Below are 22,355 nucleotides of genomic sequence, written 5' to 3'. Positions count from 1 at the left end.
TAAATGCTCTTTGCCTCTCTGATCTTTTTACTACAAAATCACGGTGACTACTTTATCTCACTGTGATTTTGTAGTATAAAGATCACAGAGAGGAGAAAGAACATTATCAGTCATGTTACTGCTCAGTGTCTCTGCTGTCCGGAGCGGGGCTTGGCTCTCTTTCACGCAGCGGATTACCCGCACGGCATTCCGCCGGGGGGCGATCCAAAGCTTGCACTGGGACCCATAACACTAGTTACTCCCACTGAATGATGCCCACAGACTTCTCAAAAATTGAAAACGCCCTGGAAAAAAAATAAAAAACCTTAAGAAAAAGAAAACTTGGCATGACTTTTTTTTTTGTCTTTGTAACTGGATGGAGGTAGGTTTATTCTTGTTATATACAAGGCAAACCCCCAGGAGAGAAGGAAGCTGAGGTAAACGGTTACTTATCAGCTGCCCTCCCCCCACTAGGGGGGGGCTGTATTTGCCCTGTTGTTGCCTGGAGACCAGACTCACAAACATTCCTCCGGGGCTGCCATGTGGGGGGCGAATTCCCCGCCGGCTACGGAGGGGTTAACGAGCTCGTGTCCAGGAGCTGCGGCAGTGACGGCGGGAGCGCAGCCCTCTCCTGCCCCCGGATAACGGACGGAGGGCGGAGATACGCCGAGGGAAGCAGCGGAAAAGAGACCCCGAAGAGCAAAATGGCTGCTGCGGCTGAGAGCAGCGAGAGGCTCCCGTGCAGCATGGTGAACCCCAGCAGAGTGAAGCCTCAGCCGGAGGGAGACGACAGGAAGGCAGTGCCAGCTATGCTGGAAATGGATACCCTGCCCCCAGCAGCAGCAGGGCTGCCCCCTGGTGGATCCACCCCGTCACCGCTCTCTTCCTGCTCCCGTCAGGCGTGGAGCCGGGATAACGCGGGCTTCGAGGCTGAGGAAGACGGGATGGAGGAGGAAGAGGACGGAGAGGAGGGCATGGTGGTGGAGATGGACGTGGAGTGGCACCCCTCTGGAGCGGGCAGGAGGTCTTCCTCCCTGGTGTCCCTCCAGTAGGCGGGGGCAGCACAGGGCTGGGGGGGTATCACCCTCATCAATCCCCAGGGCCAGAGGGGCCGCAGAAGAAGGGGCGATGCTGGAGGGGGCAGAGCTGGCCAGGGCACGGAGCAGCCCCCGGAGCTGCAGGGAGTTGGCAGAGTCCTGCACTGTGTGAGAGGTAAGCCTGGCACCTGCCCACAGCAATGGCATTTCCTGCGCGCACATCTGGCGAGGGCCTGTCCTTTAACCCCTTCTAGACTGGACCAGCTTTCCGTTCTGTTCCTCCTCTATAGAACTTTTTTTCATTTTCCATTCACATAGCTGTATTAATATATTTTTTTCTAGTTTACCATTAGTGTTGAGCGAACTTGTGTTTTAAGTTCGGCATCTAAAGTTCGGGTTATCGAAGAATCGCGTTATGGATTCTAAATAACGCAAACCTGAACTTTAGACGCCGAACTTAAAACACACTATTTACCGTGGCTTGTATTGGAAAACGGGGGGAAAAAAGTTCTTTGTGGGGTGGAAAAAAACAACAACAATATCACCGCCATGGTTTTTGGGTTTTTATGGCGTTAACGGTATGCTAAAACATGACATGGCAGCCTTATTTTCTGGGTTAGTACCGTTACGGTAAGAGCACATTTATGTCGTTTTTATTATGTTTGTTTTTTGCTCTTTGCCTCACCATATACAACCATAACTTTATGCTGTGTGAGGGCTTTACTTTTATTTATTTTATTTTTTTAGTTTTTATTGTTACCATAAATCCTGATCCATTCATTTCAACGGGTCTGTGTGCATGAGACACGTTTTTTTCACCCATCTTTTCTGCGTTGAGATCGCAGGATGTCTTATATTCTTAGTTTTTTCACGCAGCCCTGGCCCCATAGAAGTGAATGGCCTTCAGGGAAGAACGCATTGTATCCGGATGGGATGCGTTTTTATTGATGGTTGCTAAGAGATGATGTTTGTAAACCTTCCGTTTTTTTTATCACACGCGTGAAAAACGCATCAAAACACATTGCACCCGCCCGGAAAAACCATCCAGTTTATGTGCAGAGGCCTTACCGCCACACAGTACGAGGACGAGCCGCATTGTTTGTGGGCAGCAGATCACACAGCGCCATCCACTCCCCGGAAAGGAAGATTGAGGTGTCCACACCGACAATGATTTCCCCCGATGAACAAGCGCTTGTGATCTGTGGCGCCTTAAGATGGGCAGATTATCGAGAACACGTGTTTGAAGGAATGTTTGTAGTGTAAGGCTCCATTCACATGTCCGTAGTGTATTGCGGATCCGCAATACACTCGGCCGGCACCCCCATAGAAATGCCTAATAGGACATGTTCTATTTCTTCCCGGAGCTGCGGACCGGAAGTTCGGGGCCGCGCTCCGCAGATGCGGCATGTTTGGTATCCAGACCCGAACCCGGACTTCTTCACAGAAGTTCGGGTTTGGGATCAGTATTCTGTAGATTTTATTATTTTCCCTTTATAACCTGGTTATAAGGGAAAATAATAGCATTCTTTATTACAGAATGCTTAGTAGGTGGTCAATTGAGGGTTAAATAAATAAACTCGCCTCCTCCAATTGATCGCGTAGCTGCCGGTGTTCTGTGAAATTATGGTACCTGTTAAAATCTGGTAGCCTCGTCACTTCCGGTAGTGACGTAGGTGCACCGGAAGCTTCAAAAGGAGGTGTGATCTTAGAGCCCGGCACCTGATTGGCTGAAAAGAAGGCGTGTTGGTGCCTGCGCACAACCAACCTGGGTACCGTCATTTTACATGCAGCGCCTGTGAACGCGCACAGGGAGGGAGGGTACTTTTAATTTACGGGCCACCGCGCATGCGTGAACCAGATTGCCTTGTGAAGCAGACAGGGTACTGAAATATTACAGCTCGTGCTTGTGAAGCCCGTAAATCATAGGTACTCTCCCTCCCTGTGCGCGTTCACAGGTGCAGCATGTAAAATGACGGTACCCAGGTTGGTTGTGCGCAGGCGCCAACACGCCTTCTTTTCAGCCAATCAGGTGCCGGGCCTCTAAGATCACAACTCCTTTTGAAGCTTCCGGTGCGCCTATGTCACTACCGGAAGTGACGAGGCTACCAGATTTTAACAGGTACCATAATTTCACGGAACACCGGTCTCCTGTTCTTTCTTCAGGACCTGACAAAGGACCTGTGGTGACGTCACTGAGCTCATCACATGGTCCATCACCATGGTGATGGATCATGTGATGTATCATGTGATGAGCACAGTGACGTCACCACAGGTCCTTTGACGCAATAAATTGGAGGAGGTGAGTTAAAGGGGTTCTGCACTTTCATTTAACTGATGATCTATCCTCTGGATAGATCATCAGCTTCTGATCGGTGGGAGTCCGACACCCGGGACCCCCGCCGATCCGCTGTTTGAGAAGGCAGCGGCGCTCCCAGCAGCGCCGCGGCCTTCTCACTGTTTACCGCCGGCCCACTGACGTCACGACTAGTATCAACTAGCATGGGCGGGGCTAAAGCTCTGTTCACTTGAATGTGTCGGACCCCGCCGATCAGAAGCTGATGATCTATCCAGAGGATAGATCATCAGTTAAATGAAAATGCAGAACCCCTTTAATTTTTTATTTTTTTTAACCCTCAATTAACTCTACTAAGCATTCTGTATTAAAGAATGCTATTATTTTCTCTTATAACCATGTTATAAGGGAAAATAATACAGTGATAGACTTTCATCTTAGCAACCATGCGTGAAAATCGCACCGCATCCGCACTTGCTTGCGGATGCTTGCGATTTTCACGCAGCCACATTCACTCTATGGGGCCTGCGTTGCGTGAAAATCGCAGAATGCTCTATATTGTGCGTTTTCTCACGCAACACACAAGTGATGCGTGAAAATCACCGCTCATGTGCACAGCCCCATAGAAATGAATGGGTCCGGATTCAGTGCGGGTGCAATGCGTTCACCTCACGCATTGCAACCGCGCAAAAATCTTGCCCGTGTGAACCCAGCCTAAGGGTACTTTCACACTAGCGTTATTCTTTTCCGACACTGAGTTCCGTCCTAGGGGCTCAATACCGGAAAGTAACTTATCAGTTTTTATCCCCATGCATTCTGAATGGAGAGCAATCCGTTCAGGATGCATCAGGATGTCTTCAGTTCGGTCTTTTTGACTTTTCAGGACGGACATAATACCGCAGCATGCTACGGTTTTATCTCCGGCCAAAATAACTGAGCACTTGCCAGATGGATGGAGAGACGACATGTTTTTCTGACCAGCTACTGCATGCAAGAAGATGTAGGCCCCTTTCACACGGGCGAGTTTTCCGCGCGGGTGCAATGCGGGAGGTGAACGCATTGCACTCGCACTGAATCACGACCCATTCATTTCTATGGGCTGTTCACATGAGCGGTGATTTCACGCATCACTTGTGCGTTGCGTGAAAATCGCAGCATGCTCCTCTTTGTGCGTTTTTCACGTAACGCAGGCCCCATAGAAATGAATGGGGTTGCGTGAAAATTGCAAGCATCCGCAAGCAAGTGCGGATGCGGTGCGATTTTCACGCACGGTTGCTAGTAGAGACGATCGGGATGGAGACCCGATCTGTATTATTTTCCCTTATAACATGGTTATAAGGGAAAATAATAGCATTCTGAATACAGAATGCAAAGCAAATAGCGCTGGAGGGGTTAAAAAAAAAAAAAAAATCATTTAACTCACCTTAATCCACTTGCTCGCGTAGCCCGGCATCTCCTTGTGTCTGCTTTGCTGAAGGACCTGTGATGACGTCACTCCGGTCATCACATGGTACGTCACATGATCTTTTACCATGGTGATTCACCATGGTAAAAGATCATGTGACGTACCATGTGATGACCGGAGTGACGTCATCACAGGTCCTTCAACAAAGCAGACACAAGGAGATGCCGGGCTACGCGAGCAAGTGGATTAAGGTGAGTTAAATGATTTTTTATTTTTTTTTAACCCCTCCAGCGCTATTTTACTTTGCATTCCTTATTCAGAATGCTATTATTTTCCCTTATAACCATGTTATAAGGGAAAATAATACTATTTACAGAACACCGATCCCAAGCCCGAACTTCTGTTAAGAAGTTCGGGTTTGGGTACCAAACATGCGCGGTTTTGCACTCGCGCGGAAAAATCGCGGGTGTTCCCGCAACGCACCCGCACATTTTTCCGCAACGCCCGTGTGAAAGAGGCCGTAGTGTACAGCTAAGGCCTCATGCACACGGCCGTTGTTTTGGTCCGCATCCGAGCCGCAGTTTTTGCAGCTCGGATGCGGACCCATTCACTTCAATGGGGCCGCAAAAGATGCGGACAGCACTCCGTGTGGTGTCCGCATCCGTTGCTCCGTCCGTGGCCCTGCAAAAGAAATATAACCTGTCCTATTCTTGTCCGCATTTGCGGACAAGAATAGGCAGTTATATTAATGGCTGTCCGTGCCATTCTGCAAATTGTGGACTGCAAAACACACAACGGTCGTGTGCATGTAGCCTAATAATACTGTTCCTCCTGGCCTCGCCACCCCCTCTTAAAGCTGCACATGGCTGGCAAGTTGCACAATAATTCCCAAACACCAGTGAGCTGGCTCTGTGCCCTCGCTTGCACCCAGGACAGGTTGGCATGACCCCATGCCGTGTTCAGTTTTTCCTGAGCCTTTGTTGCGGTAGTTGGTGTCCATTATCAGATATCTCGTCCTGTTTGATGACTTTATCTTTACAGATAACATTTTAACAAAAATCCACACCCCTAGTGGGGTGAAATTGTATCTTTTAAAAAAAAGTCGTGGTTAATATTTCCGCCATACATGTAATTAATACAGCTAACCACACCCACTTTTCAGGAATATTGAGAGCGGTATAAAATGTCATACATTTTTGGGCAAAAATGGCGTGCACCAAAACTTGCCAACTTTTTCCTACAGAAGACTGTGCAAATCAGATTGTAAATCCCCTCCAGTGTTGTGGCATACATTTAGGTAATGCTATCTGTTGGCACTACGGACTGGTCATAGACCCTACAGGGAAATTCTCCTCGCTGGTGGAGTACATAATGATTTCATGCTGGAAGAATCAGGTACCTGGCCGGGATCCACAAGTGTCCTCCTGAATTCAATGGTATGGTTGTCCTAATTGAATACTGTGGTAGGATATGAAAGCCCTGCCCTGACGTTCACCCTCATAGGCCACTATATGAGGCCGTGTACAAGTGTCGCAGGGACACACGTCACAAGCTGTAGGCTGGAAGAGGCCTGTGGCCTGCACAGCGGATGGTTTCCTTGATCGCTTGGGTAGCATATAACTGGGGGCACTATAGGGGCAGACCGGACAGCATGCTGAAGGTAGGGCTGGCTTGGTGCTGTGGCCCGCATCTCACCTTCTAAGCCCCTGCTCCATATCTTAGAGAAAACTGGAGAGTGAAAAGGAGGACGGAAGGTGGCAGCTGTTGATGACCGCCATAGAGGGACAGCTTCTGGGGCAGTATATTGTGCTGCACTGTGGTATTAGGTTCTGCTGGGGCAGTATATTGTGCTGCACTGTGGTATTTGGTTTTGCTGTGGCAGTATATTGTGCTGCACTGTGGTATTTGGTTCTGCTGGGGCAGTATATTGTGCTGCACTGTGGTATTTGGTTCTGCTGGGGCAGTATATTGTGCTGCCCTGTGGTATCTGGTTCTGCTGGGGCAGTATCTTGTGCTGCACTGTGGTATCTGGTTCTGCTGGGGCAGTATATTGTGCTGCACTGTGGTATTTGGTTCTGCTGGGGCAGTATATTGTGCTGCACTGTGGTATTTGGTTCTGCTGGGGCAGTATATTGTGCTGTACTGTGGTATTTGGTTCTGCTGGGGCAGTATCTTGTGCTGCACTGTGGTATCTGGTTCTGCTGGGGCAGTATCTTGTGCTGCACTGTGGTATCTGGTTCTGCTGGGGCAGTATATTGTGCTGCACTGTGGTATCTGGTTCTGCTGGGGCAGTATCTTGTGCTGCACTGTGGTATCTGGTTCTGCTGGGGCAGTATATTGTGCTGTCCTGTGGTATTTGGTTCTGCTGGGGCAGTATATTGTGCTGCACTGTGGTATTTGGTTCTGCTGGGGCAGTATCTTGTGCTGCACTGTGGTATCTGGTTCTGCTGGGGCAGTATATTGTGCTGCACTGTGGTATCTGGTTCTGCTGGGGCAGTATCTTGTGCTGCACTGTGGTATCTGGTTCTGCTGGGGCAGTATCTTGTGCTGTCCTGTGGTATTTGGTTCTGCTGGGGCAGTATATTGTGCTGCACTGTGGTATTTGGTTCTGCTGGGGCAGTATCTTGTGCTGCACTGTGGTATCTGGTTCTGCTGGGGCAGTATCTTGTGCTGCACTGTGTTTTTTTTCTTGCTTTACGTTCTGGGCTGCTGTAACGGAGTGATGCTTGGCATTGTGGTCAGTACGTTGTCTTGCAGTGTTACACAGACTTTCCATCTCCCCTCAATAATATGGCTGCCAGTGAGCGCTGTGCAGTTCTTTTCCATTATGTGGTCACATTCCAGAAAGCCAAGAACATTTTCTGTGCTGTGCCTCACTTACAGGGTAGGTGGCGCTGGAGAGCCAGTTTTTCTGCTGTGAGTAATGAGCTCCAGGCATCTGTCAGTGGACTGTGTACCGCTGGTATGTTAACGGAAATGTTGTCATAGCGGAAAGCTTTAAAGCCACATATATTATTACCCTCAGCCGCTTCACATACATTGCAAGGAGGAATTTGATGCTCTACCTTGAGTAGCTGGATCACTAACCCCTGGAGGAAGCATCTGTAAGCTTCCGAGATCTAACTAGTCTATTAACCACATAATGTTGGCCTCAGATGTCATCTGTCCTATAGTAGCTGCACATGCATGGTCACTTTTCTTTATAGTCTATAAAAACTTTACAAGAAAATAAATTCTTTTGATTTTGCTTATTTTTTTTTTTATTACTTATTTTATCTATTCTGTATCTTTCTACAGGTCTTTGGGGTACAAGATATACAGCAGACCGAATAACTACAAGGGAAAAATACTTAAAAACCATCCTCCGAGAGCTGGCCACTTATGTTGTGTTTCTGTTTCTTTTATGTGTTTGTAAGTACTTTTCCATTTATTATATTATTCAGGTATTCTCACGTATAAATGCAATGGAAGCAAGGTTCTTGTATTGTAATGCCTTCCTAATGCAGTTAGGGGAGCTACTTTACTCTGTAAGGCTACATGCACACGACCGTATGTGTTTTGTGGTCCGCAAATTGCGGATCCTCAAAAAAACCGGATGACGTTTCGTATGGCATCCGTTGTTTTTTTTTTTTTTTGCGGATCCATTGTAATGATGCATATCCTTGTCCACAAACTAGAAAAAAATAGGACATGCACTATTTTTTTTGCGGAGCAACGGAACGGACATACTGATGCGGACAGCACACGGTGTGCTGTCCGCGTTTTTTGCAGACCCATTGAAATGGATGGGTCCGCATCCTATCCGCAAAAAAAAGCGGAACGGACACGGAAACAAAATACGGTCGTGTGCATGAGGCTTTAGGCTGATTTTACATCTTCATTGGATATTCCATTTTTCTGTTCCGTCATAAGAGCAGAAAATAAGAAATTAAACTGTGACAGATTCGTCACACAATGGACACCAAAGACCCCATTGTCTTTCATCGAGTCCCTCATTTTATTTTTTATATTTTGTGACAAATCTGTGTTGGAGCCATGTGCTTTCTGTTTGTAGTCTACTTTCATTTGTATTTTTGGTAATGACAAGTTTGTTAAAGAGGTTATCCCACAAATTATAAAAACAACTGGAGTAATGCACACCATTATTTTAGGGTACTTTCACACTTGCAGCAGAGTAATCCGGCAAGCAGTTCCGGCAAAACGTAATGGCATTTGTAAGACTGATCAGGATCCTGATCCGTCTTACAAATGCATTTAAATGCCGGATCCGTCTTTCCAGTGTCATCCGGAAAAACGGATCTGGCATTCATTTTTTAATTTTTTTTTTTACCGGTAGGACGGATCCGGCATTGCGGTATATTGAATGCCGGATCCGGCACTAATACATTACTACGGGAAAAAATGCCGGCATTCAGGAAAGTGTTCAGTTTTTTTTGGCCGGAGATAAAACCGTAGCATGCTGCGGTTTTATCTCTGTCCTGATCAGTCAAAACGACTGAAGTGATGGATCCTGAACGGAATGCTCTCCATTCAGAATGCATGGGGATATGCCTGATGAGTTCGTTCCGGAAAAGAAAAACGCTAGTGTGAAAGTACCCTTAACTACCGTATTTTTCGCCCTATCAGACGCACCGGCCCATAAGACGCACCTAGGTTTTTGAGGAGGAAAATAAGAAAAAAAATATTTTTAACCAAAAGGTGTGCTTTTGGTGGGTTTAAACTAATGGCGGTCTGTGCATGACACTATTATGGGGGATCTGTGGATGATGCACTGTTATGGGGTGGGGGATCTGTGGATGGCACTGTTATGGGGGGAGCTGTGAATGACATTATGATGGTGGGGGGGATCTGTGGATGGCATTATGATGGTGGGGGGGATCTGTGGATGGCATTATGATGGTGGGGGGGATCTGTGGATGGCATTATGATGGTGGGGGGGATCTGTGGATGGCATTATGATGGTGGGGGGGATCTGTGGATGGCATTATGATGGTGGGGGGGATCTGTGGATGGCATTATGATGATGGTGGGGGGGGGGGGATCTGTGGATGGCATTATGATGGTGGGGGGGGGATCTGTGGATGGCATTATGATGGTGGGGGGGGGGATCTGTGGATGGCATTATGATGGTGAGGGGGGGGGATCTGTGGATGGCATTATGGTGGTGGGGGGGGGAGAGTGTGGATGGCATTATGATGGTGGGGGGATCTGTGGATGGCATTATGATGGTGGGGGGGGGATCTGTGGATGGCATTATGATGGTGGGGGGGGGATCTGTGGATGGCATTATGATGGTGGGGGGGATCTGTGGATGGCATTATGATGGTGGGGGGGATCTGTGGACGACACTGCTATATGTGTCATCCACAGATTCCCCCCCCCCCCCCCCAAACAGTCCAATCCACAGACGACCCCTCCATCATAATGCCATCCACAGACCCCCCCCCCTCCCCCCCATCATTATCCCATTCACAGATTCCTAGGAAGGGACTGTAGTAGGCGGGGAGAGCAGCGGGCAGTGCAGGCACTGTACTCTGGCCCCGCCGCTCAGTATGTACTGTATACATAGTGTTAATCATCATATCTAAACTGCGCTCCCCCTGCTCCCCATGTGTACCGTACTTACCGGTACACATGTCACGCTCCTGTAGTAAGCACTAGCAGCTAGCAGGCAGGCTGGGCGGCCGTAACTCACTGAGGTCATGTGCCTGCTCCGCCTGCTTCATTCATAAAGTAGGTGGAGCAGGCACGTGACCTCCGCGAGTTATGGCCGCCCGGCCTGCCTGCTAGCTGCTAGTGCTTACTACAGGAGCGTGACATGTGTGTATCGGTAAGCGCATCATCATTATTTAGTTTAGATATGATGATTAACACTACGTATAATACAGTACATACTGAGCGGTGGGGCCAGAGTACAGTCCCTGCACTGCCCGCCGCTCTCCCCGCCTACTACAGTCCCTCCTCACTAATACATTGCAGACTGCGATGCTGCAGCATCGCAGACTGCGATGTAAATTGCCAGCATTCCCCCCATAAGACGCAGGGGCACTTTCCCCCCACTTTTGGGGTGAAAAAAGTGCGTCTTATGGGGCGAAAAATACGGTATATCAATGTAAAAAACAGTGCTCTCTAGTGTAACTCTGAGCCTTTACTCACCTCTCTGTAGCTCTGGTCTCTTAACTTTCTGTGGGCTCATCCCATGTGACTATCAAGAACCTGCATCTCCCAGGAATGCATTGCAGACAGCCATTTCTAACCCCTGCCCCCACCATTCCCAGATCCTATTCTCCTGTCTTCCACCCCTGCCTAGGACACACAACCCCAGTGATTCCACTAATAAATAGCACTATAGTATGCAATGCCTCCGAATTTAGAGGGGTTATTCTATGTGTAATGTAAAAAATTCTAATCAGACATCATACAGGACATGCCAATCTCTTTGTAACAAAGCTAGAACCAGCCCTGTACCTCACATGGATCCAGAGATCTCCCCATTCAATGCTCTGCTAGATTTATATCAAGATGGCCGCTCAGGGGATGTGCACTCTCAGGGGGTGTGTCCTTTCTTTGCAGCTGGTTGTGGTTGAAGGATGGAACTGAGCATGTATGTCAACCTCAGTGAGCTGGACAGAGAATTTAGATAAAGAGCAAACAGTAGGTGGCGCTATACGGATAGATTTCAGTGAATAACTCGGTGGCTGTACTACATTTTGAACTACATGCAATTACAACAGTATTCAGATGTAGAATATTTTTTGTGACCAGCCCCTTTCATTCTCCACTGTCTAGAGAGAAAGAAAGCTATACATGAATTTAGAAGTAGGGATGGATGAATAAATTAAAGGTATCTGGGCTGGGTCACTGGCTTGACTATGACATCACTGAAGGGACGGAAGGGGAGCAGGGAAGCTAATGAGTTTGTTAGTCCACTACAGAATGCAGGAAGAGGTGGGCAAGAAGGATAAACAGTAGGGGGCGCTACCAGAGAAGAAAATGGAATGTACATAAAATAAACCTATTATTGTCGGATGCCCCATTTAACTTCATTCCAAAGTAAAATGCATACTACAACGGGGTTGATTTATGACTCGCTGCACAGCTTTCATATTTTAAAGGGGTTCTCCAGAAATTAAGAAAATGAGAATACTTAAATATTACTTCATTATAAATATGTTACCAAATATCTTTCATTAGTTGTAATGGCTTGTTTGTCTGGGAGCATTCATTAGGAAAAATAAAATGGCCGCCGTCCTACTAGTCCACACAAAACCTGTCCTAATTACACAGGAGGACAAGTTAAAGAGCTGCACCATCTTTCTCTCTTACTTGTCAAGGATTATGATCCCTAATACCGTTTAATATGATCTTCACCTAAATCTCTGTAGGAATGGAGTTCATTAGGAGACATGAAGTACAGAGAGGAGGTGGGGGTGTAGATAATGGGCAGCAGCTCTTGTATGCAGTCTCCATTACCACAGCCTGTCCTGTCCGTCCTCTCTACACTGCGTGCAGAATTATTAGGCAAATGAGTATTTTGACCACATCATCCTCTTTATGCATGTTGTCTTACTCCAAGCTGTATAGGCTCGAAAGCCTACTACCAATTAAGCATATTAGGTGATGTGCATCTCTGTAATGAGAAGGGGTGTGGTCTAATGACATCAACACCCTATATTAGGTGTGCATAATTATTAGGCAACTTCCTTTCCTTTGGCAAAATGGGTCAAAAGAAGGACTTGACAGGCTCAGAAAAGTCAAAAATAGTGAGATATCTTGCAGAGGGATGCAGCACTCTTAAAATTGCAAAGCTTCTGAAGCGTGATAATCGAACAATCAAGCGTTTTATTCAAAATAGTCAACAGGGTCGCAAGAAGCGTGTGGAAAAACCAAGGCGCAAAATAACTGCCCATGAACTGAGAAAAGTCAAGCGTGCAGCTGCCGAGATGCCACTTGCCACCAGTTTGGCCATATTTCAGAGCTGCAACATCACTGGAGTGCCCAAAAGCACAAGGTGTGCAATACTCAGAGACATGGCCAAGGTAAGAAAGGCTGAAAGACGACCACCACTGAACAAGACACACAAGCTGAAATATCAACACTGGGCCAAGAAATATCTCAAGACTGATTTTTCTAAGGTTTTATGGACTGATGAAATGAGAGTGAGTCTTGATGGGCCAGATGGATGGGCCCGTGGCTGGATTGGTAAAGGGCAGAGAGCTCCAGTCCGACTCAGACGCCAGCAAGGTGGAGGTGGAGTACTGGTTTGGGCTGGTATCATCAAAGATGAGCTTGTGGGGCCTTTTCGGGTTGAGGATGGAGTCAAGCTCAACTCCCAGTCCTACTGCCAGTTTCTGGAAGACACCTTCTTCAAGCAGTGGTACAGGAAGAAGTCTGCATCCTTCAAGAAAAACATGATCAAAACACTGACAGAATCCATGGATAGCAGGCTTTTGAGTGTCCTTGCAAAGAAAGGTGGCTATATTGGTCACTGATTTGTTTTTGTTTTGTTTTTGAATGTCAGAAATGTATATTTGTGAATGTTGAGATGTTATATTGGTTTCACTGGTAAAAATAAATAATTGAAATGGGTATATATTTGTTTTTTGTTAAGCTGCCTAATAATTATGCACAGTAATAGTCACCTGCACACACAGATATCCCCCTAAAATAGCTAAAACTAAAAACAAACTAAAAACTACTTCCAAAAATATTCAGCTTTGTTATTAATGAGTTTTTTGGGTTCATTGAGAACATGGTTGTAGTTCAATAATAAAATTAATCCTTAAAAATACAACTTGCCTAATAATTCTGCACTCCCTGTATACTTCTCCTCATGATCTCCATTCTTACAGGGATTCAGCTGAAGATCTTTTCAGCTGCTGTATTCAGGATCATAATCGCTGACAAGCAGAGCAGAGAGGAGGATGAGGCAGCTCTTTAGCTCAGTGTTATGAAGTAACTTGTTCTCCTGGGTGATTAGGACAGGTTTTGTGTGTACTAATAGGACGGTGGCCATTTTATTTCTCCTAATGATTGCTCCCTAGACAAAATGAACCATTTTAGCTAATGAAATGTATTTGGGAATATATTTATAATAAAGTAATATTTAAGTATTTAAATTTTCTTAATTCCCGGAGAACCCCTTTTAAGAACACTAAATTATTGTCTCGTTAGTCAGTCAGTTGTATATTTATTGTATGGATGTAGCCTGCCACGTGGCATGCTTGGAATTCGTGCTCTCTTCAGCCATATGTTATCAGTGTGTTTTACATAGTATCCTTCTGGGGCACATATAATGCAGTATCAAAGAGTTAAATGACAGCAACAACTCTGCTTCATCTGACATACTGGTAAGAAGAATGTGCTGCCCCCAGGAAGAGCGCTGGTCACTCTCTGGTGCTCCGTGCTCTCCCGCTGAGCTGGTTAGCGAAACAAAGTCCACAAATAAGTTGTACAGGAAGGTCGGCTTTGAGCGGGAGTGGCAGGATAAGGCTTTTCTCTAGGCAGTCTCCTTTCTGAGTATTCAGTACCAAAGATGGGACGCAATCGGTGATCTCCATCAGTGATCATGAGCCAAAACCAAAGCCTACACAGGGATGAGGTATAATGGAAAGACATTTCGATCTACTCCTGGTTTTGGCTCACTATTACTGATGGACATCACTGATCCAATACTGACTGTGTGAATTAGGCCTAACAGTTTTTAGTGTTGTAACCTTTGTGGTTAAGGTCCTGGTAGTGGTCCTAGGAGTAGTGTGGATGCTTATCTGGGCCTATACCCATACCTCCTGGAGCACTATCCATGCAGAATGGTCAGATGGAAGTATGTTATTGTGTATGGAGCTGGCCCACAGCACGCATAGTTACAGCAAATAATGCCAGGACTGCTAATCTACAGTCGTTCTATTGATCTTAATGGGGCTTGCAGACATCCTATGCCTGCCAGGCTGCCACCAAAACAATCTCATTAAAGGGGTTTTCTGAGATTTTACTACTGATGACTTGTGTTGAGCGAAGCGAGCTTCGGATGCTACATCCAAAGTCGCTTCGTTCAAAACCTCAGAATAATACTGACTAGTACCTCGGAATCGAAGCAGAGTTCGGTTTCAAGTTTCGGCTCATCGGAGCCCGTACATTTTAATACTGCATTTTAAGATAGATCTTCATACAGTATTATTCCGAAGTTTTGAACGAAGCGACTTCAGATGAATCAGTATCTAATTGGTAGTGGTGCCACACCTGGGACTCTCAGCTTTTTGAGAAGGCGCTAGTGCTCCTGTGAGTGCCGCAGCATTCACACAGCTTTTCCTAGGCCAGTTCATCGGTCATGTGGCCTAGGTGGCTCAGCTCCAAAGAAATGAAAGGGGCTGAGCAAGATACCAAGCACAACCACTATACAGTGTATAGCGCTGTGCTTGGTAAGCTGCGAGAAGGCTGCAGCACTCACAGGAGCATCGGTGCCTTCTCAAACAGCTGATCAGTGGGGGTCCCTGATGTCAGACCCCCACCAATCGGTTACTGATGACCTATCCTGAGGACAGTGTAAATAGCAAGTGTAGAGCAGCACTCACGGACATCGTGACCACACTGGAACGCAACAGCCGAGCCTCGACCGCAGATCCTCAGCAGTCTAACGAAAAGAGGCGACAGCAGCATCTTCAGTGCATTCTTTATTGGACGAGCTTCACAGAAAGTGTACCATAAAAACCAGACAACAACGTTTCGGCTACATGGTAGCCTTTATCATTCACTTTGTCGCCTCTTTTCATTCACTATCCTAAGGACAGGTCATCAGTAGTAAAGTCACGGAAAACCCTTTCAACATGAATAGAACTGAGGTTCAGGTGCAGAAACTTCTGTAAGACGTCTTCTCCATGTGACTGTACAGACTAGGTCCCTTGTACCCTCTGGAATATGGAGAACATAAACTAGAAAAGAACGCTGATAAAGTAGTGTGTTTTGGGTGCCTTGTCATGGAAAACCCTCACAGTAGTAGCCTGCGATCACGCTATAATAGCACAGGCACCAAAATATAAATCGGTGTCCATACACGCAAGTTGGATAGGGGTGCAGCACAAGAGAAGTTCTGTCTTTTTTTGGCTCTGCACATTGCACTTTTTACTCCCAACTATTAAAAAAGGATTTGAAACATTGTATAGGTTTCACAAAATGGTAGCAAGGTCCCCCACTGCAAAGTGGTTACACGTCACCCGAGGCCACCACTGCACCATGTTATTCCTCCATGGTGACAAGCAGTGAGGGTCCCTGGTAGGGGAACTACATTTTTTTTTGTTTTTTTAACAGAAAGCAATTTTTAACACTTAGTTTAGTTTCACATTTTGAAGGAGCAAAGGTGCACAGAGTGTGTTGGGTCCACCCTCAATGCACTTAAAAGTTCATTTGCATAGGAGTTAAAAGTACTTTTTGTCCCGAATGAAACATCGGATCACTAAGTGAAAGGTATCATTGCATTCATCTGATTAGTGAATTATCTGACAGACTCCCTTTTCAATTTCCATTTTATTTTGCCTGGCCATAACCCATTGGTGGCATATTAAATATTATTCTAAAATATTAGGAAGCTACTTATTGTCTTGTAAACTGATCTGTTTTGTGTTTTTTGCAGTAACGTATGGCATGGTGAATTCCAGCATGTTTTATTATACTAAAGTTATGACCCAGCTTTTTCTGGATACACCTGTGTCAAAAACTGAAAAGACCAATTTCAAGACCCTGAGGACAATGGATGACTTCTGGAAGGTAAAAGATTGCATAGTAAAGAGATAATGTGAGCACTGATATAAGTTCATAATAGTTTTACTGCCTCTGAGATGAACTGAATCAAAAGTTACACGTTTTGTGTAGAACGATTGCGTTGTGTAATGATCAGGCAACGTATGCGGACCCTTTACAGGTAATTTAAGCCCCTTACATGCGGTGGACTCCCCCTGTCTCCCATTGGCACCCCACAGTGCAGACAGGCCCGGGTCTAGTGAAGGCGCAGTCTGCTTTTGAATGTCGGTATAGCACTGACAGCAAACTACATTGCGCTACAGGAATAGTTCAATGTACTTTAGAAGCGATCAAAAGATCGCCTATTATAGTCCCTTTGTCGGACTATTAAATGGTTAAGGCTACTTTCACACTTGCGTTCGGAGCGGATCCGTCTGGTATCTGCACAGACGGATCCGCTCCTATAATGCAAACGATGGTATCCGTTCAGAACGGATCCGTCTGCATTATATTTCCGAAAAAAATCTAAGTGTGAAAGTTAGTCAGACGGATCCGTCCAGACTTTGCATTTCTCCTAAGCAGCATAAGCAGTACAGTGTGTTATAGAAGGGATGCCAGGATCTCATATTAAAGTCCCATTGTGGCACTAAGTGGTAGAAAAAAGTTTAGTGAAGTTTTATTTGAAAAAAAAAAAAAATCTCAAAAATCCTCCCCATATATTTGGTATCGCTGCGTCCGTAACTACCTTCACTATACAATTATCATGCAGAATTGCTGGTTTCTGCTAATTTGCCACCAAATAAAAATTTCTTGGTCACTAAAGCCCCAATTACATACAGGTGGGACGGATTAATTTTAAGAATTGCTTAACTATTTTTCCCTTTATATTGCAGTTTGCTGAGAAGCCTCTTGTAGGTGGCCTATACTGGGACATGTGGTACAACAACAGGACACTAGCAGAAAACCAAAGCTTTATCTACTATGAGAATTTGCTGCTCGGACTACCTCGACTGCGTCAGCTGAAAGTGAGGAACGGCTCCTGTTCAGTCCCAGAAGATCTGAAGGATGAAATTACAGAGTGCTACGATATGTATTCAGCCAGGAATGAAGATACTGCCCCCTTTGGACTACGCAATGGAACTGCGTATGTACAACTTGCATAATAAAATTCTATAATACTGCGGCCTCGCGGTATGGTAGGTTTCCTAGATGGAATGACAGGGTTATATAGACAGTGTCATACCGGTTCAGGTTTACGCACCATGGACACATGATGGTGGAGACTCACCTGTTGTCTGTATTAATCTACCACATCAGGTGCCACAATAATGGTGCCGGTTCTGGTAAAAAGGTGGGTAGGAGTTAGACAAAAGGGACCAGGAATCAGGAAAGCACCATTTTTACTGGTTTGTTGTCAGTGTTGACAGGTCCTCTTTGAAGATGGAGCTATGTCACAAATGACATTATAGCAGGACGTAAGCTTTTAGTATTTGGATTGATAATGGAACAAATTGCTTATTGATTGGTTATGATTAGAATTATGTTCAATATGTGTAATAAGGTGGATACGGTCTTCCTGTTTAGAGTAAATCTAATATATAAAGCTTGTGTGTGTGTCCACTAAAGGAATCCGTACCGTTGCATTTACAAACACGAAATTTGGCACACAGGTACATCAGGTGTCGGGAAGGTTTTAGACCGGATCTCAGCTCTCTATGGCGTACCCTTCCTGAGAGATTCCCAAAAAATGCATTAGCTAATAGAAGCCTGGTCACGTGACCCTTATCGGCCAATAGAAGCTCGCAGGCCCTTAGTCTCCACATATACACAGTTTTACACCAGGTTTCCATAACAACCCAGCCATTTATCTTCACTGCTGTAGGAGAGCTTTAAGGAAATCTGTCACAAGGATAATTGCTATTGAAGTAAAGCCATGGCCTAATAGTACTTAGTACCTTATTTCAAGATGTGCCTTTGTTCCAGCAATAGATGTTTTTTATCCTCTGAAAATCCAGTTTATTTGATATGCAAATGAGCCAGTAAGGTGCCCGGAGGGGCGTCACTCTTGCAGGAAGGAGCCCAGGCACGCCTCCTGCCACAATGTGTCCACTCACCCTTCCTACATCACATTCAGGCTAGGGCTGAAACGATTACTCGATTGAATTGAGTAATTCGACACAAAAAAAATCCTCGATGTAAATTTTTTGCATCGAGGATTCGTTTGTCTCATGTGACCATGGAGCAGGAGTGAGGCACTTGCTATTACTTACGGCTTCGTGCTCACCCGCCGGCCCTCACCGCGCAGCACTTTCAGCCCTGACACATCATCAGGACATAGTGCACGCATATGTGCACTATGACCCGACGCTGTGTGACGTCAGGACTACAATGCAGCGCGGGGAGAAGAAGACGGAGGAGTTATGGAGCGGCGCCCCTACAGGAAAGGTAAGTACTGGCACTTAGGGGGGCACGCTGGTGGCACTACTTAGGGGGGCAAGCCGATAGCACAGGGAAGATCTGAAGGCACTGGGGGATAGTGGAGCTGATGGCACGGGGGGGGGGGGAACTGATGCACTTGGATTTCGCACAGGGGGGAACGAAGGGTGTTGGGGACTGAAGGCAGGGGGTCTGATGAGTTTTTATAAAGGAAACAGTCTATTTATTCATTTTTTTTCTTATTAGAGTACTCGATTAATTGTAAAAAATAATCAGTAGAATACTCTATTACTAAAATAATCGTTTACTGCAGCCCTAATTCAAGCCATAACTCTGCCCCCTTTTTCCCTGCTCCCAGCATGAGGGCGGGCTTGGGCACTAGCAGGAGGCGTGCCTGGGCTCCTTCCAGCAAGAGTGACGCCCCTCTGGGCACCTTACTGGCTCATTTGCATACCCAATAAACTGGATTTTCAGAAGATGGAAAACATCTATTGCTGAAACAAAGGCACATCTGGAAATAAGGTACTACGTGCTATTAGGCTAAGGCTTTACTTCAATAGCCATCATCCTGGTGACAGATTGCTTTTAAAGGGGCAGGGTGCTTACTGACTTGATATGTACTATTGTAATGCCCACAAAATACATATACTCAAATGTAACTAGCTCATACTGCATATTTTCAAATGTATATGGTTTTCAATAAAAACAAATTGAACCATAAAGGGGCAGGGTGCTGTGGATGACAATGTTAAGGCTCCATTCACACGTCCGCATTCGTTCCGCAATTTTGCGGAACGGGTGCGGACCCATTCATTTTCTATGGGGACGGAATGGATGCGGACAGCACACAGTGTGCTGTCAGCATCCGCATTTGCGGTCCGCGGCCCCGATCTTCAGGTCCGCAGCTACGCAAAAGATAGAACATGTCCTATTCTTGTCAGCAGCTTGCGGACAAGAATAGGCATTTCTATAGGGGTGCCGGGCGGGTGTGTTGCGGATCCGCAATTTGCAGGTCCGCAACACAACACGGACGTGTGAATGGAGCCTAAGGGAGTGGAGTGCTGTGGAGGTCACAGTTCAGGGGGGCAGGTAGGGTGGCCATTCAGGCCACCCTCAAAAGACAGACTTAAAAGCCCTGACCAACAGCGACGATGTAGTGTAATTACAACTACTCACTCCATTCAAGTGAATGGAGCGAATACATGTGTCCCGCTAAGACACGCCTGACCCGGTTAGGCCCCACCCCCTTCCACGGGGATTGAAAAAATAAAGGTAAAAATCAACTTCTGTCAGCTGCAGGGGTGGGGAGGTGACTTTCTCCCTGCAGCTCATGCTTAGACAGCACAGTGCTGCTGTCTGAGAGTGAGCTGTTCAAAAGAACATCCCTGTGTTCGTCCAGGCCCTGCGCCAGATTGAGGACAGGGGGTCTGAAAGCCGGACTGTCCTGCCTAAAACCGGACCCTGGCCACCCTAGGGGCAGGCTGCTGTGGAGGTCACAATTAAGGGGACCGTCCGCTATGGAGGTCAGTGTTAAGGGGCAGATAGCTGTAGAGGCCACTGTAAAGGGGACAGCATGTTGTGGAAATCACTGTTAAGGAGACGGGCCGCTGTGGAGGTCTCTGTTAAGGGGGCAGGGAACGGTGGAAGTCACAGTTAGGGGACATTCCCCTGTGGAGGTCAGTGCAGTGGCGTAACTACCAGGGAAGCAGGGGAAGCGGCTGCTTCGGGGCCCGGGCTGACAAGGGGCCCGGGAGCAGTGTCTCACACACACACACTTACTGTGTGTACATAATTTGACGTTTTCAGGTCGGCCCCACCCCCGAAAACAACACCTCCAAATCCCCTCCCCTTTACATTTGGTGCGGTCACATAGGGGCCGCCCCCCTCCCATCCATCCTACTTCCCCATTCATTAACACAGGGCTTGCTTCGGCGGGCGACTCCGTCCATGATTATCTGCTGACTCGCTGCCTCTTCTGCCTGCATAGTGTGACACTTGCCAGAGAACAAGTCGGCAGCACACTATGCAAATGAATCTCTTCAGGCAGCACAGTGGCAGCCCGCCCCCAAATGAAGTCCTCCTCAAGGGGCGGGGAGGCTGGGAGAAGAAGCACAGCAGAGGGCGGAGGGAGGCACAGCAGGCATGCACAGCACTCGTTTTTTCAGGTATGTGCCTGGGCCCCCATGTTCCCCCCCCTCCCCCCCCTTGCCTGCTGCAGCTGCACCTGCACTAGTGCACAGTGGTGGGGGGCCTCTCTGGGCATGAGGAAAGAGGAGGGCAGGGCAGAGTCAAAGTAGTTAACCCTTTCCTCCTCTCCCAGTCTGTCAAGTTCACAGACTGGGAGAGGAGGGGAGGTAAGACCAGGTACAGCAGCAGGCAAAGTTCTGAGTGTGCAGCCATGGCAGGCTGCAGCATGTAGCTGCCACAGGCTGCCATCCCAGTCCCACCAGCCTCCTATATAATAAAATGCATGCATCTGCTTCTGTTATAGTACAGGAGGCTGGCAGATGCTGGGATCGCCACCTGGCAGCTGCATGCTGAAGCCTTCAGCATGTAGCTGCCAGGTAGCCAGATCCCAACCTCTGCCCACTCCTTCCTCTGCCAGCCTCCTGTACTATAGCATGCAGGACATGGCAGCCTCCCCTCTCTGCCTCCACTGCTCTGCCATGTACTAGTGCTTATTATGGCACTCTCTTAAGTTACATATACACAAATGTGATGCCAGGATGGTTCTGGGCTGGCATCGGGTGCATGCATATGTGTGTCATAATAAGCACTAGTACATGGCAGAGCAGCGGAGGCAGAGAGGGGAGGCTGCCACGTACCGCATGCTATAGTACAGGAGGCTGGCAGGGGAAGGAGTGGGCAGAGGTTGGGATGAAAGTTCCAATCACCCCCTTTCACAGTGTTTTAAATATAGGTAAATAAACATAAAAAAAAAAGCATTGCCATGTCCAAAAATGTCTTCACAATTAAAAAATATATAAATAATTTTAATTCAAAAAGGGTACCAATAAAAACTACAATTCATCCACCTGAAAAAAAGCTTCAGCTCTTTAGGCAGAAATCTAAAAAAAGTTTTAGCTGTCAAAAAATGGTGATACAAAGACAAAGGTTTTTTGAAAGATTTTATTTTAAGTAAGGGTCCATTCACACGTCCGTTGTTCTGGGTCCGCATCCGTCCCACAATTTTGCGGAACAGGTGCAAACCCATTCATTTCAATAGGGCCGCAAAAGATGCGGACAGCACACCGTGTGCTGTCCGCATCCGTAGTTCCATTCCGCGGCCCCCGCAAAATAAGATGGAACATGACAAGAATAGGCATTTCTATCATAGGGAACTATCAAAATGCGAAACGCACGCAGCTGGTATCCATGTTTTGCGGACATTTTGTGGACCGCAAACACTTGCGGACGTCTGAATGGACCCTAAGGGAGGGGGGCCCTGTAAAAAATTTGCTGTGGGGCCCAG

At 46.8% G+C, this 22,355-nt stretch overlaps 1 protein-coding gene across 1 annotated transcript in view; it reads left to right on the top strand.

Moving 5' to 3' along the window:
• The first annotated feature begins 492 nt into the window (after positions 1-492).
• PKD2 (polycystin 2, transient receptor potential cation channel) overlaps positions 493-22,355 on the top strand; it is a 60,494-nt gene continuing 38,631 nt past the window's right edge. The window contains 4 exon segments of the mRNA XM_040418095.1: positions 493-1,191; positions 8,012-8,125; positions 16,341-16,474; positions 17,341-17,591. Of these exon segments, the coding sequence (XP_040274029.1) occupies positions 684-1,191; positions 8,012-8,125; positions 16,341-16,474; positions 17,341-17,591 (1,007 nt within the window). The 5' untranslated portion in view covers positions 493-683.

Source organism: Bufo bufo, chromosome 2 (assembly GCF_905171765.1).
Source record: "Bufo bufo chromosome 2, aBufBuf1.1, whole genome shotgun sequence".
Lineage (NCBI taxonomy): Eukaryota > Metazoa > Chordata > Amphibia > Anura > Bufonidae > Bufo > Bufo bufo.
Note: the sequence above shows the minus strand (reverse complement) of the source record. Positions and strands in the feature narration are given on the sequence as shown.